This window comes from Anser anser, assembly GCF_964211835.1.
Source record: "Anser anser genome assembly, chromosome: 10".
In the NCBI taxonomy this organism is placed as follows: Eukaryota; Metazoa; Chordata; class Aves; order Anseriformes; family Anatidae; genus Anser; species Anser anser.
This window is the reverse complement of record NC_139730.1, coordinates 3252615-3268037: the sequence shown is the minus strand read 5'-3', so window position 1 is coordinate 3268037 and position 15423 is coordinate 3252615. Positions and strand designations below refer to the sequence as shown.

General features: G+C 46.8%; 1 protein-coding gene and 1 long non-coding RNA gene across 10 annotated transcripts in view; one reads left to right on the top strand and one right to left on the bottom strand.

The window, feature by feature from the left end:
• LOC310904598 overlaps positions 1-1283 on the bottom strand; it is a 57073-nt gene extending 55790 nt beyond the window's left edge. For 4 of the 7 annotated variants that reach the window (XR_014588456.1, XR_014588457.1, XR_014588458.1 and 1 more), the window contains exon 1: positions 178-316. This is a non-coding gene — a long non-coding RNA (uncharacterized lncRNA). Of the gene's footprint in view, positions 1-177; positions 401-1148 lie in introns of those variants that run through there. The other 3 variants (XR_014588453.1, XR_014588454.1, XR_014588455.1) reach the window with 3 other exon arrangements.
• On the top strand, positions 364-15213 carry ANKDD1A (ankyrin repeat and death domain containing 1A). 3 transcript variants are annotated; one of them, XR_014588452.1, is made up of 16 exons: positions 364-473; positions 3641-3744; positions 4407-4505; positions 5079-5177; positions 5667-5771; positions 6444-6542; positions 6990-7088; positions 8238-8336; positions 8841-8939; positions 9185-9283; positions 10254-10352; positions 11479-11574; positions 12985-13186; positions 13704-13946; positions 14038-14158; positions 14249-15213. XR_014588452.1 is itself a non-coding variant. In XM_083849588.1 (15 exons), exons 1-15 carry the CDS (start codon positions 440-442, stop codon positions 14308-14310), a joined length of 1527 nt encoding a protein of 508 aa, XP_083705714.1. In that variant the 5' UTR covers positions 364-439; the 3' UTR covers positions 14311-15213. The 3 variants fall into 3 exon arrangements, 2 of the variants coding, with proteins under 2 accessions (XP_083705714.1, XP_083705715.1); XM_083849588.1 differs by lacking the exon at positions 14038-14158 and having other exon boundaries at positions 13704-13835; XM_083849589.1 differs by lacking the exons at positions 364-473; positions 14038-14158 and adding an exon at positions 1204-1317 and having other exon boundaries at positions 13704-13835.
• The last annotated feature ends 210 nt before the right edge of the window (positions 15214-15423 follow it).

The window sequence follows — 15423 nt, the reverse complement described above, 5'->3', positions numbered from 1 at the left end:
GAACCACCCTGAGGTAACGGGCGGCACCGGCCGAAGGAGCGATCGTGCAGCACCCTGACTGAAACGTCGGTAGCAGGATTCGCCCCCTGGAGTCATCCCAAAACTTCCTATTTCAAATAAAAATAAATAAATACAAATAAATAAAAAGCAAGGATTTAAGAAACGCTGCCTGCTGACCCAAGGCCCCCTTCCTCTCCCAGTCACGACGAAGCGAATCGTTACCGGCCGGCCGGCCGGCCGCTCCGCTTTTCGGTGCGCGTGGAGAAGAGCCTTTCTTACATTTTATTTTCCTTTAAACACCGCTTGAAACGGGCGCTTCGCGGCGGCGTGGCCTCGGCACTCGGCCCGCCCGTCAGGCGGCGGGGCCCCGGCACTCGGCCCGCCCGGGAGGCGGCGGCGGCGGCGGTAGAGGGCGGCGAGGGGGCCGCGGGGCCGCGGCATGGGGGATGAGGTGGCCTCCGAGGCCGACACCCGTGAGTGGGGCCCCGGCGGGGCGGAGGCGGCAGCGCCGTGAGGGGAGGGGGGATCGGAGGCGGCAGCGGCGACACCGGCCTCCCCGGGCCCGCTGCCGCCCTCCGGGGGGCCGGCTGAGGTGGGAGGGGGGCTCACGGGGGTCCCTGCGGGTGCCCCTCACGGACCCGCCGCCCCCCGTCCCGGCGATGGTTTTAGGAACAAATTTAAGTCCAGCTCGAATTCCCCTCTGATATCCCCCCCCCCCCGCCTCCCGGGAATGATATAAAGATTAATAAAATGTGTGGCGCCCTTCGGGAATAAGCTAGGTGGATGTGTAGGGATGGAGATTGCTTTTGCCCCCCCCTCAGGTGCTGCAGATAATGCCAGTGCTCCCAGTTTGGTGTCTCGACCTCCGTTCACCGGCTGTCCTGGGGTGTCTGTGTGTCCTGCAGCCTCTGCTGGAGCCCAGCAGGCAGTTTTAGCACGTTTCTGTGCATTCGTCTCTCCCCCTTTGCTGCCTTTTAAAATCTCTTACATAATGAACTGCCTGTGAACTGGTGCAATGCACCGAGGAGAGATCATTTAAACTGTTTTCGGTGTTGTTTGGGATAAATGAATTCATATTCATTACCGTAGGATGTGAACTACCCCAAAATCCAAGCTCAAAAGAGTAAGAGAAACTGCTAAATACGTACCAAAATGTTTCTTATCGGTGGGTGCATGCCGCGTTGAGGAGCGCACCTACATTTACGGGGCTGATTTCCACAGTGTGGGTGCTAAGGAGGAAGCTCAGACCGTCAAGGTGTTTCCCATATGTCGCTGAAAACAAACAAATTTCGGCTTCTACACCCTTAGCGATGAAAGGTTTGTTACCGCATCGTGGCAGGTAGATGAAAGAAGAAGTCAAGCGACGGTTCGGCTTCTCTTGGCAGGTCTGCTGGGGTTTTGTGGGCTCATAAAATACAGGAGCACGTTTCTGCCACCTGGAGAGACGTGATATTTGCTTAACTGAGACCTAGAGTTTACTCTACAGGATGGAGATAAGCACGTGGAAGTAGTGTGTAGACATTGGTTTTGATAATTCGCGTAAACTCCACATTTTCCCAGGTTTTCTCTCAAATGAAGTGTCCATGCAGTATGGAAATGCAGTCCCGTTAACATACCTGACCAGCTCAGGATATGCTCAAAATGCTGTACAGAAAATCCTCTGCTTTTGCTACATAAATCAGTGTCCAAAGCTACTGCCTTCAGTGAAGTGGGAGATCCAGTGGTCTTGAGTGATCCTGTCTGGTATTAAGAGCTGTGTTATTTGTGTTTCTCTTGGGAGATGGCTTTTTGTTTGAAAGTAAGAGGAACAGAAGTTGGAGCATGATGTTACACCTCTGCCACCCTAGGAGTCCAAAGTAGGGATGCCTTTTTTCTGTGACCTCCAGAGAGATGTGGGGTAGTGCTATGTAGACAGAAAGTCTCTTGTTTATCCCCTGAATGTGCTGGGACAGGGACAATAAAATGTTTTGATGGCTTTTTGTGGCTTGTGGTTAGTCTCTAGTTGATAACATTTTCTCAGTATTAATGGAGTGTTATACCTGTATGTTTGCAGCCAGGTAGAATTAACAGAAGACGTTCACAAGTGGATTATGCATCAGATAATGCTAAGGCAGAGGCTTATCCTTATCTAGATCAGCAGTGAAGCAAGTGGAATTACTCGGATTTACACAGCTGAGAACCTGCCTGGCATCATTTGCCTTTCAGCATCCACAGACTTCATCCATACAGATGAACTATCTGAGCAAAACCGTCCCTGCCTAGGCCAGCTCTTTGCATCTGCTGAGTCTTCTGGGGGTTGGTTTTTGGTTAGGGCAGGCAGCCTGGTTGCTCCTGCGATCATCGGGCTGTGGGAACCTGTGGAGAGCAGAGCTGCTTGAGGCTTGTTTTGCCTGAGCGTAAGCAGAACAAATTTGCTGATGCTCTGTGTTTGCAGTGTGAATTTGGATTTGGTATTCAGTGCAGTACTCGTAGCTGTTCACCTATGAGGACCTTTTCACAGACAGGGACTCCTTTTGTGTTACAGAGCAAAGGACAGGGGACAGTTGTGCTCACAGAGGTTGACAATCCTGTAATGAATCAAGAAGTGCTTATAAAGGCAAGGTTTGAAAGTGAGGATGAGGTGTGTGTGGCAGCACAAAAGGGTGTGATTGAAGAGTCATGTATAGACTTAAGTTTGGCTTAAAACCTGCACAGGTTTGGTTGACGCATGCATGTATTCTTCACCGGGGAGAAAACAAATGAAGGTTGCATTGATTCCCCGCTGCACTCAAACTGCAGCCTGAGATCTGGAGAAGAATAGAAGGGAGCAGAGTATCTGTGCCAGCTCTCCAGCGGGATGTGACAGGCTGAGGGTCCTACTCAATCCCTTCTCTAAAGAATTCCCCAAAAGCATTAGGGCAGAGACGGAGTCCAACAAAGACTGGCTTCAGCCTTGCCAAAAACCTTGAGAGCCTCCCTGTCAGGCCGCAGCAGGCCCAGAATCGCGTTGCTCTCATTTCTTGGCAGCAAGGTTTGTTCGATCAAGGAGAAGATTGCTGAGGCAAGGCCCAGCATGGAGAGTAAACACCCTTAAATTGTGCCTAGCTGTGCAGGACAAATACTGCTGTTTGTGTAAATTATGTGCAAGAACTGCCACAGCCTATTAAGAGATGCAACACTAATCACAGCCAGACTAAAGGTTGTGTGCTGCTCGGCTGATTCGGCTCACAAGGCAGCAGGACCACACGTAGGGGCGTCTTTGTAGAGCAGCAGGGTGTAAATGGAGGGATGAAGGGAAGGGTCTGTGCCTTCTGCTTGAGTCCTCACACCAGCTCTGGGCCTTGGCAGATGACAGCCCTAAAGGATCAAAAGGTTTGGGGGCTGGAACAAATCCGTGCAAAAAGGAGACGCTGAATTAGAAGAGAAACTGGTAGAAGGGGAAGAGTGCTGATGTGGCACAGGGGTGCTCAGGGAAGGGGAGACAGTGGGAGAAGACGAATCCAGCAAGCATTAATAGGGCTGAGTTTCTTGCTGGAAGAATATTTCTGAAGTCTTCCTTCCTTGAAGCCACTGGGGCCGGTGAGCTGAAGGGGAGGTTTGTTGGGGCATGCTGCTCCGTGCCTGCTCTGTTTCAGTGCCAGCTCTTCTGTCTCTGCTGCAGTGCTCCATTCAGAGAAGGAGTTCCACGATGCAGCGAAGCGCAATGACACGGCCAGGATGGAGGAGCTCATCAAGAGAGGGGTCGACGTCAAAGCCAAAACCAATGTGAGTCCTAGGTTTTCCCGCCTCCAAGCTGCAGGAAGCGCTGAGGGTGTATTTCAGAACTGCAGCTCCAAAACACTGCCCTCCTCATTAGCTGCTCAATCAGCCAAAGCTTTAAAATACACTTCCCAGTGCCAAATAGGGCCTGTGGCAACTGGGCAGTTTCACAAGGCTCTGAAACTCAGAGCTTTGGCATCTGGGCCAGACTGGGAAGTTGGGAGCACTGGGGAAGGATAATAATTTATGGTTCCCGCTGGAACCAGTGTGCCAGATACACGTGGCTGCAGCGACTGGCTTCGATTTGTCTGTCTCTGCATGCTGAGGCTGTGGGACTGATTAGTTCCTGGTGCAGGTCTCCCAGTGTTGATCAGTAGGTTCCCTGGAAATACGGGTTTGCACCAATCCATCCATCCGTGGGCGATGACACTTCACACTCCTGTGCTGTCACTGCAGTCCCTAACTGCAGTTTCTGAGTAGAAGGTGACTAGCAGAGGTCACTGCCTGATAGCAGAGCCAGAAGAGAGAGGGCTGTGGCCGAAGAAAACCCTGTATAGCGCGGGGAATTCTGGCTCCCCGGATGGCAGAGTTGGGTTTTCAGGGAGGATGGTGGACACACACGCATCGTGCACACATCAGCCGTGCCTCCCTCCTTCCTTCTCTTCCAGACAGACCGAACTGCCCTGCACTGGGCAGCGGGAGCAGGGAACGTGGACGCTGTGCGACTGCTCCTGGACCACGACGTGCCGGTGGATGACGAAGACAGTGTACGAAGGCGAATCTCTCTTGCCGGTTCTGCAAATGTGTTCTGTGCTGGGGGAGTGCTGAGGACTGGGTGCTGGGTTATGGGTTGTGCCTTAGTCCTGAGTGGGTGGCACAAGGCACCGTGGTACTTGGGAAGCTGTGGCCTCCCTGCGGAGAAGGTGCAGTGACTTTTTGGAGCGAGCCTCGTTTTAGGGTGCCTCTGTGCATTGTCTTTTGGCCTTTTCCCTGCTTGCACAGTGACCGGGAAATAGTCAAGGAGAATGTGAGGCTTTATGTGTAGCACAGGGGTGCTTGGCTTCTTCTGGTCGTGTTGGTGAGGCTTGTAGGAAGACCACAACAGCCTGCAAGTTCTCTCTTGCCTGAAACCATTGACTAGGAAGTGGCAATTAAGAGGCAGGTCTCTGCTGCTGAGACCATCGTTGGCAGAAATAATAGTAATTGGAGAAACGGGGGGCTAAAAAAAGAGAGAGAAATAAAGATATTTGGGAAGCTTCATGAGCAGCTTCCCTCCAGGGTGAGGATGGCGGTGGTCTGCAGTTTAATTGTCAGTATTTCTCTTTTTCTCTTCTGCCCAGTTTGGAATGAATGCCCTTCTCCTGTCTGCCTGGTTCGGCCACCTCCGCGTCCTGCATATCCTCGTCAATGCTGGGGCAAAGATTAACTGTGTCAATAAGGTGAGACAGTCCCTGTACCTGGGTTCATCATGCAGAGCCAGAGAGAGGTTTACCTATTAGCTAAAGTAATCGTGTGTGACAGCATCTGCTGTGGGGGCTGCCATCTGCACTTCTGCCTGTAGGGTGACCTTGGGCGAGGTCATCTTCACCTCCAAGCCTAGACTTATTCCTGAAACAGTTGTAATAATTGTAGCTACAGGGATGTACAAGGCTTCCTCAGCTCACATTTCCGCAGTGCTGCCATGGAAGGTGTTAGAGAACCGGTAAATATGTTTAGGAAATCAGCAGTCCATGCATTTTAAAATAAACCTTGGTTGAGAAAAGGAGCATTAATTCAGTCATAACGTACTGTCTGCAGCACAAACTAGTTTAGCCCTGGAGGTGCAGGGAGACATCACATGGATCTTTGCTAACCAGAAGCTGCTGTTAGAAGAGCCTGTCCTGCAGCCTTTGACTTGCTAAACAAACTGACCTTTATCTCCTCTCCAGAACGGCAGGAGCCTCCTGCACTGTGCAGCTCAGAGGGGACACGTCCGAGTGATGGAGTTCATCATGGAGGACCTGGAGGACGTGCATGTGGATAAGACAGACAAGGTGGGAAGGCTCTTCACTTGTTTATTTCACTAGATCTCATCTTGCTTTGCCGAGCTGAGCAGGAATGTTGCCCTTTCTTATAACCAAGGGTAACCCTCTCCCAGCATGTTCCAGCATTGGCTGATCTGTTCCTGAAGACAATGCAGGAACACACAGGAGCTGGCACGCACTATTTTCTGCTCCCTGGCCCTCGTGGTTCCTAGAATGATCCCCATTCTGATGCTTGGGGGCTAAATGAAGCAACACAAGATCTGCCTTTCCGCAGCAGTGGTTCCGACTCACTTGGTAACTGGAGTCTCAGATACTAATTATCTTTTTTTCATCCTTGGTTGCTATTAGTAAACTTTCAATCATCCTCTGTTTATGTGAAATTAACACTGAAAAGATCTCCTTTCCAGTATTTTGTTAGAGTGCTTGGAGTTGTTAGCACCAGTGGGTATTTCTGTTCAGCTTATTTTGTTTGGTTTGCCTAAAGTAAATCAGAATGAAAGTTAACTGCAGAGTAAGAGGTAATTATTTTTGAAGTGTAGCACTTTTCCCCTCTGTGAACACTAACCATGCTGAGCAACGGGGTTATTGCCCAAGGCATTATTGTATTGCTTGCAGCAGATGATGTGATCTTGTGCTTTCTGGACTCGCTTGGACTGTATTTCTCTCTCTTTCTTTTCAAAGATGGACAAGACAGCATTTCACCTGGCTGCAGAGTACGGGCAGCTGGAAGTGGTGGAGTTCCTGATTCACCAGGGTTGTTCTCACAATGCTAAAGACGAGGTATGAGCATAGAACCACACACAATGAAATATAAATTCCAAGGATCAGAGGATGTGAGAGTCAGGCATGGGATACCAAATGAGGCCAGTGCAAGCAGGTTGTCAGGGGTTTTACCTGGTTGTGGTATGTCAGGGCTTTTCTTCCCCATCCACCTGCACCCCATTTGCTCCTCAGTCCATGTTGGATTTCTCTCCAGGCCTTTTCAGACAGATAAACAGCCAGCCAGGTGGGCCATGCTTGGATTTAAGGTAGCTGGGTTTCTTGCCTCCCTGCTGCTCCTATTACGGGACTGTTTCAGACTGTTACTACTGGTGACAACCTCCTCTTCAGTCACCCTGGGTGCACTCTGTGCAAAACTGTGTTGTATGAACACTCAGTCCAGTGATACACATCTATGTATGAAATATATATATTTATATATATGTAAGAAGTGGTGTTTGCTTTCAGGAAAAGAATACAGCATTGCATTTAGCTGCTAAAAATGGACATCTCTCAGTGCTGCAGAAGATTGTAGGTATCGGGGTGGACCTTGATGAAAAGAATTTAGTAAGTACATTTAAACGAACTGAAAATCACATCAATATTGCTCTTTCTCTCTCTAGAAATACTCTCCTGCCATAGTCACCAGGCTAAATGATCAGTACTGAGGTTTAGAAGGTAGCTGATTTTATCTAAAATGTATGTTTGTAAATGTTGGTTACACTTGCAGAGTATCAGTGAAAAGCAACATCCTTCTTGGACCAATATCAAATTCTAAAGCATCTCGTTTTCTTCGTACTGTACCTGCAGACCTACCTTATCACTCTATTATCTCAGTTTTTCTCCCTGACCCTTGTACATTCAAGTGCCTAAATGGTTATTGAGTGTGTTTTAAACTAAACTTCAGTGTGCTTTATAGTATTGACTTAGCCGCTGAACATATGGTCCTTCTGTTTGAGATCTCTCTTTGATAGATCCGCTTCAAAAAATTCTGTGGCTAGAACACCGTTAATGATTTAGATAGCAAATATTGGCTTAGTAAAGCTAGTATTTATTCCACAGCACACTCCCAATTAAGTTTATCAGCAATTTTTTTTTAGTCTTATTTGGTTACAGTCCTTGCAAAGTATGTTTGATAGTCACTAAGATCTGGAAGAAAAAGGAAACTATCTACTTTGGTAACTGGTAGTATTTGTCACCCCCAGAATAGCTGCCCTCTGTATAAGAGCAGCAATAAAACCAGATTAATTCACATGGGAATTCTGCTGGTTTCTGTTTTCTTGTAAAGAAATGAGCTCCCTCAGAAGGGAGAAGCAGTGGCTGAGAGCTAGGGGTTTCCAGTTCTGCATTTGTCTGTCTCTGAGATACTCTGGGAAAACGGTTTGTCTTCAGTGCCCATGTGAAATTATTTTTCATTTGTTAATGGGCTGAAGGGAAGAAAAGGTGTTGAACATGGTGTCTGTCTTGTGGCAATGAGCCAGCTGTTTCCAGTGGCATAAGGACAGAGCAGCCCTCTGACACGTCGGTGACAGATAATTGTGTCTGTTGTTTTCCCAACTGTCAGTTGGATATCCCCGGACCTCAGCGTTGGTATTTTAACATGTTGTGGGTTCAGAAGACGGGGTAGAGGCTTGCTGGTTCTTCTCCTTTATCTTGGCCTTGCCTACGGAAGAGCTGTGACTCCTTTTTTGCCTCTCTCATCCTGCCTTGTTCCAGGAAGGACTTACAGCTTTGCACCTGGCTGCTGAGGGTGGGCACAGTGACTGCGTGAAGCTGCTCTTGGAAGTAGGTGCAGATGTCAATGCCCAAACCCAGGTGAGCTCTGTGGAGGTGACTCCTTTTCCAGATGGTTTCTCCAGCATGGCCACAGCACCTGCAGTGCCTGTGCAGCTGTGTGGGTGCAGCCAGCAGCTTGTGCAGCGTTAGCTTCAAGCTTTTAATCACTTAAGTCTCCAGCAAGAGCCTTGTGGTCCCAGAGGCTTGTCCCACTCTGTAGATTCCTTTCCACTCCTGATGCCACCATGACCGAGCAGTTGTAGAAACATCTTAGATTTGGGAAAATCTAAATTTCCTAGCTTAGGAAAATTGTAGCTGGCAGAAATAGAGCAGGGAGTGCAGAGGAAAACCCACACAGCTTTGTATGAGGAGGTGGGTGAAGCTGCCCTGGGATCAGGGAGCTGTGGAGACGACCTCCATAAATTTGCCAGTTCTGGGGCATGGGGCTGGTGCAGGAGGGAAGCAGGGATATCTCTGGATAGTCTGTAACTGCAGCTCCTGAGAAGAAGCCCTAATGCCTGTCTCTTCTGATATGCCTCTCAGAAGAAAATGACCTGCCTTCATTATGCAGCGCTGCACGGCTACGTGGAGATAGCCAGGATCCTCTTGGATGCAGGAGCCCACATAGATGCTGTGAACCATGTAAGTCCCACTCCTTGCTCTCATCACTTACTAATAGGCAAAGCCAGTTTGCGGAGTTTTACAAGAGCACAAACCAACTCTGTGAGGACCGGTGCTGCTGTGGGGTCTGTGCTTATGGGGAAATATCCCAAGTTCCCCCTGAGTCCAGGCGTGCAGCTGTCTTACTGTGGACAGTGCAGGCACAGCACAGTCTTTTTGATGCCATGAGGTGAGCTCTTCCTAAGCACAGGGTCTTCTTTCCACAGCAAAACGCGTCAGCGACCCACATTGCAGTGCTGCAGAACTTCCCAGCAGTGGTGAAACTCTTCATCGGTGCGGAGTGTGACCTTGACATTCCAGATAATGTAAGCCTGCAGCTCCTGCTCTTTTGTCTTTGAAACGTGAATCCATTTTGTGGAGGATTTGATCACCTTGGGGACAGGATTAAAGAGGAGTGCTTTAAAATGGGGAGAAGCTGGGAGCACAGCTGAGGAAACATGAAGCCTGTGAAATGATTCTGAGTGTTGCAGTGAGGTCATCGCTTGATAGCGCTCAACACACGGGCCGTGTCATGTCCCTGGGACCTGTGTACAGAGACATTGCATAGTCAGACTCTCTCCTCCCTGCTGGAGCCAGATGGGAGAAATTTCAGGCCAAAAGATACTCCGCAAAATGTTTGGGGGACTGAGAATGGGAAGCAAGCCCTGGAGGTAGCTGGTTGTCTTGCCAGATTATAATTCTGTGAATGAGGGGCTTTGTTAACAAATTTGTAGCTTGTTTGTAATGTTTTGGTTAATATTCTTTTTTTTTGTGGTGATGTTCACTCTTCATGCCACCATAAAATTGCCATATATTGTGTTTGATTTTAATTTTTTCCATGAAATAATCCCAAAGAGCATACAGATTACAACGCATCCAAATTAAACAGGCTCTGTGTCCCCAGAACAAAGAATTGGCACAGATCCTTTCTTCCCCTTGGCCAAGCTATCTGCCTACAGAAAACGTTTAAATAACAAGAAATAATACATTCCTGTAAGTGACCTCAGGGATCTTTATGGAACCGAAGAGTTTCCTTCTTCAGACTGAAGTGTTATCAGAGAGGCCTCTCAGTGCTGGTGCTAGTGCAGGGACAAACCAGTTCTGCTCAGCCCGAGGAACCCAGCTCCACTTCAACGTTGGAGTGTGTTTGGCCCTCAGCTGAAAAAGGGAGGGAGGGGAATGAGGGCAGAGCTGACTGTGTTCTTCCAAAGCTTCCTTCTGGTGTTGTTCTGTCCTATCCTTCCAGCCTCACACTTGTCCCCTCTGAAATTTAGTCCTTTCACCCTCCTTCTGCAGAGGCAGCAGACTTCGCTCCACATCGCTGCAGAGCACAGCAGGCAGGACATTGCCGAGATGATTCTCATTGCAGGAGTCAATCTGAAGCTGACAGACAAGGTAATTGTCTCTGTGGGTTGAACGGATTCCACAGGGGTATGGAGGGAAAATAGGGATGGTCTTTACCATTGTTTTTTGCTAATTTTCAAGAAAGGCTAGTGATAATGTTAAAATCTGGGAATTTCCATGTCTTGAAACACTACGGAGTAGGTTATTTTGATGTGTTTTCCAGTAAGGAGGTGACTGGTTCTTAGGAAGACAGAAAACAGTTCACGCAACGAGCAAACTTTTTTCCCAAAGTTGCTCCAGTTCCTGCAACTTCTGCTTTTGCTATTGTGTACAATAATATCAAAGATATTATGGAGTAATGATAAATAATATACCTCAGGGATCACAGTGCATGTTTTAATAGGTAGAAAGTATCTGGATAGTATAGATCTGGCACCAGTGTCCAGGGTTTCTGTCCCTGAAATAAGAAAAAGGAACTCTAGAGGAATCACGCATGCTGTGTGCAGCCCGAAAGCCCCATATGTGCCTGGAAAATGTTGAAGTGGGCTTGGGCAGAGATTAAAGTAGTGTCTGCCATTTGCACCTGGGTTAAAGCACATGCAGACTCAAATATTAATACATATCCATCAGTTCATCCAAAATTGTGTTCATGTAAGGAGTGTAGTTACATTTTCACGGTCCCATCAGCTTCTCCTAGGAGACCATTTCTAATCATGCATATGTGGATCCTATAAAGTTAATGAGGCTGCATAAATCACTTCAGCTTCACGTGTCAGCATAACTGCTGTGCAAAAGGCTATAAAAGGCCTTGGATTGCAGCGCTGCGCTGGTCCTTTTAAGATCCCACGTTCCTGGGTGCCTGAAAGCACACTGCAATCCCCCTGTGGGTTACAGGATGCGTTCCCAGCCACTGCTGCCAATCTGACAGCCCCCCCATGGCAGCAGAGGAGATGCTGCAGAGCCTGGAAAATGACTGTGTCCTGCACGCAGCAGCTTGAAGCTAACTCACATCTGAGACAGTGTTTGCAGGTGGAGAATAGAGGTCCTTCGTTGCAGCTAGGTACATTGCTCAATGGGCTGTGCTGCCTGCTGTTAAAGACTGCCAGGCGGGCATGGAGATTGAACCTCCTGAGTGTGCAAGGTCTCTTCCAGCTCATCTTTCCCCTTCTAATTGCAGCAAGGAAAAACATCTTTGGATGTCGCTGCCCGAGGCAATCACATCAACGTGGCAGACATGATTATCAAAGCCGATCGGTTTTACAAATGGGAAAAGGTGAGCAGTGTATACCACCATCTCCTTTGTTTACAGGGTAGATGTAGCTTGTCCTCTCCACTGAGATTCCACATTACCAGCTGCAAAAGGACATCCTGTGACAGCCTGACCTCAGCTTTCATTTTAGATAAACAAAAGCCCTCATCCTGTCAACTGCAGCTACTTAAGACTTTCCTTATTTTTTCAAAAAAGCCTCTGCTGTTCAAAGCCTCAGGCTGTGCTGAAGGGAACAGGGATTTTCAAAGATTCTTTGGCAGTTGTTCCAAAAGCCCTGTAGAAGAGGGTGTGGCATCATTATTTCTTTTTCCCAGAAGGAGAAACTGAAGCACTGAGCAGGGAAATGCTTGGTCTGAGGTCACCAAGCGTGACCTTGGGAGTTTCAGCAGTGGCAGGGAGGCAGTTCACCTCTTATCTCTTGCGAGCTGAGTGATCACTTCTTGCTGGAGTCAACCAACTTCCTTCTCAAACTTCCCCCCACCTGGGGCTGTTCCTCCTGTGTTTCCCTGTGTGGCGCAGCAGCATCTCCGGCATGTAGGGTGCAGCTGCTCATCTGCCTTAACCCCCTAACTGAAACCCTACCCACTCCAAGCCTGTGTCCAATGCTGTCTGAGCAGAGGGCACAACAAAAGCACAGCCAAACACCTCATTCCTTGTGTTTATAGGACTTTGTGCATCCTCCAATACCAGGAAGGACAATACTCTAGAGGGGAAGTAAAGGAAGGTGACACAGGCTCAGCTTCAGAAGTAATGCTGTGTATCAGGGCCTTGCACGGGTTTCCCAGACAGCCCTAGGCAAAGCCATTTAGCCTGTTTGCAGTCTGGCACGTAAAGGAGGTGAGCGTGTGCCTGCCTTCCAGTTGGAGCAGGGAAGTTTAATTAAATGATTCTGCATACAAGTCCCTGATAAAAGGCACTGTAGAAATGCAAATTGTGATTCGAATGGGCTTCCACAGCAAAGCTGCTGTTAACAGATTTGTTAACATACATGATTAGAGTGAAAAAGACAATAGAAGAAATGTTTCACACCAGAATGAACTCACAGCGACCTGCAGAGCTGAGGATGTGGGAGACAGCAGAATGACAGGTACACAGGAGGTCTCATTAATACCAGGAGGGCATGTGCAGGGTGCAGGTCTCAGTCCAGGAAGCACGATGGGCTGATTATCAGTAACGCTAACACAACAGAGCATTGCTGTCCCAGCTGCACTGAGATCGTCAGCCAAGGAAACAAGGCAGACCTACTGCAGATTAACATGAGAACGAGATGCAGTTTATCTCCTCGCTGCCAGCAGGAAAACTCAATTACAGCCTAAAAGCAGCAGGACACTGCAAGTTGAATCTTCTCACACAAAAGACCGTGATAAGAATTCTGCAATATCTCACACTGAAACTCCTGTTCTGGCTTTGCAGGACAACCTGAACAGTGACTCTGACTCCTGGGTGGCAAAGCACTTGACCTTTAAGCAAGACCACAGGGTGGAAACACAGCACATTCGCTCAGTAATGTGGAGATTAGCTACTAAATACCTCAAACCTGGTGAATGGAAGAAGCTGGCACATTTCTGGAAATTCACTGATGCACACATTAGAGCCATTGAGCAGCAATGGACAGGTATAAAACATTACCCAGATATTTTCCATACTTCACTTGGACAGCGTTTCTAGGACATAAGCCTGCAGTACTAGCAAAACATGAAGAAAACCACCTTGCTGTTATCTTTTTTCCTTTAGGGAGCTGAACCAAGGCAGCAGCAGAATCCCCTTTAGAATTTCATGGATACTTCAGCAGGTTCAGAGTTTTGGAAACAGATCGCTGCTGGTGATCTGTCGGTCACCACAGGGAATCCTGTAGTTTGCACAATGCAAGCAAGGAACTATGCTCTGAAGGTGGAAATTCTGTATTGACATAAAAGGCTGACTGACAAGCCCAAATTCATCCATTTCCCACTCCATCAAGTTTAATATTAATCTACCAATCAGACCACAACCAGGAATTAAGATAGAATGTACTTCAGAGCTTCATGGTAAAATCCAAAGCGTAGGGGTGCCCAAACTCAGCAACTCAGAAATCATCTCTAGAACTATGGGCTGTGAAGTGCAGGATTTAATTTGTGGCTTCATCTTGCCAGGTACTAAGAGCTACAGAGAGCATGGCCACAGGATGTTACTTATCTGGCTTCACGGTGTGATCACAGCAGGAGAAAATCCAATCAAGGGATTGTATGAAGGTCTTGTGGGCATTGGAAGAAGAGATTTGGCTGGTAATGCTTTTGTCTTCCTTTGAATAGTACACACTAAGCACTAGCTGAATCCTGTTGTTCTACAACATACAGAAAAAAACTTCAGTGAACCCCATTCACATGAGCTCCAAGGTACTCTGCCCTGTCCCACCCCCTTACTACCACTCCATACATCATTTATCTTCCCTTTTTTTTTTTGATAAATTAACACATCCTTCCACAGCTTTATGCCTTCGGTGCAGCAGGATGCTTACTCAGAGACGAATAACCAGTAAACAGATCAAAGCGTTATCCTTTAGTAAACCTACAGCACCACTGAATGGTGTTACAAGATATAACAAGATGTAAGATTTTTATATATATATATAAATAAACAAGATGTGTAAGATATACCCCACCCCTTAAAACTGAGAATGTTCTCTCCTCTTTTACAGAAAGCATTCGGAAAAAAGCAAATGCGGACTCTGCTTCTCCACGGAAGTGCACAGCCATGTAAAACTGAAGGGTACTAGTGGTTCCTTAACTGATGTGTCATCGGGTGTCTTAAGAGCTACAAGAGAAACACTTGCTCTGTTACTTACCAGAAGGCAGCTGTAACTTAAGGGCTTCTTGTCATAAAAAGCTGGTGTCATTGCTGCTTCCTTCTTGGTCTGAAACCACAAGGATATCAGCAAACAGTAGCAGTCTAAAATGCCTCTTTAAAAAGAAGTGAGATTTTATTGGCTCTTCTCTACGTTCCGATACTGTAATAAGAGCTAAGTCTCACTTGCCATAATGTGACTGAGTATCAGGATATACTACAAGATTTTATTGTAACTTGTTTGCAGTGTATTTTTGTATATGAATTTTTAACTGTCAATTTTATAAGCTTTTGTTTACAGGAATGTTCTTCACGTACCTTTTTTTGCCTTTTTTTTTTGTCTAGCACGTGTATCTTAGGTTTTTTTTTTTAAACTTTCCTCTTAGCTTGGAAGTTGGATCAGAAAAGTCAAGGCAACTATTTGATCCTTAAGGACTGTGATCTTTAAAGAGAAAAACATTAATGTATATCACTGTAATATTTATAAATCAAGTGAGTGATTTCTTTAATCCCTAGGTTACCACTTGAAAATCTCCTTTACCTTAGAACATAGATAGCTCCACTCATCTAAGAGTGAGAGATAGAAGAGCGAACTTGTTAAGACTACCAGAAGGCTGATACTCTTGTCCACAGCACCGCAGCATGGCTTTTACTGTTTCAACTCAAAGAAGTTATCATTGATTATTTTACACAGCCTATGATAAGGACATACAATTTTCATAAACACCAATTTGTCTTTTAAGTTTTTGTATTTTTAGTGTTTCAAGGGAAAAACATCATCTGTATTTCAATAAATCAAAATTCTAATGTTAAATTTGCACATTGTGTCTTAGTCTTTATTAAAAATATTGACTAATTCTTACTCAAAGCTAACCCAGTGCAACCTTATAACTAAAACTGTTCAATACAAGAGGCAAATTCAAACAGAAGGTACCTTTAAAAGTGTTTTTTTTTTTTTTTTTTTAAAAAGTATCTGTGGAGGCAAACCAGGACTGTAGTAAGCTACACCACTGTTCTCTTGTAGTCAAA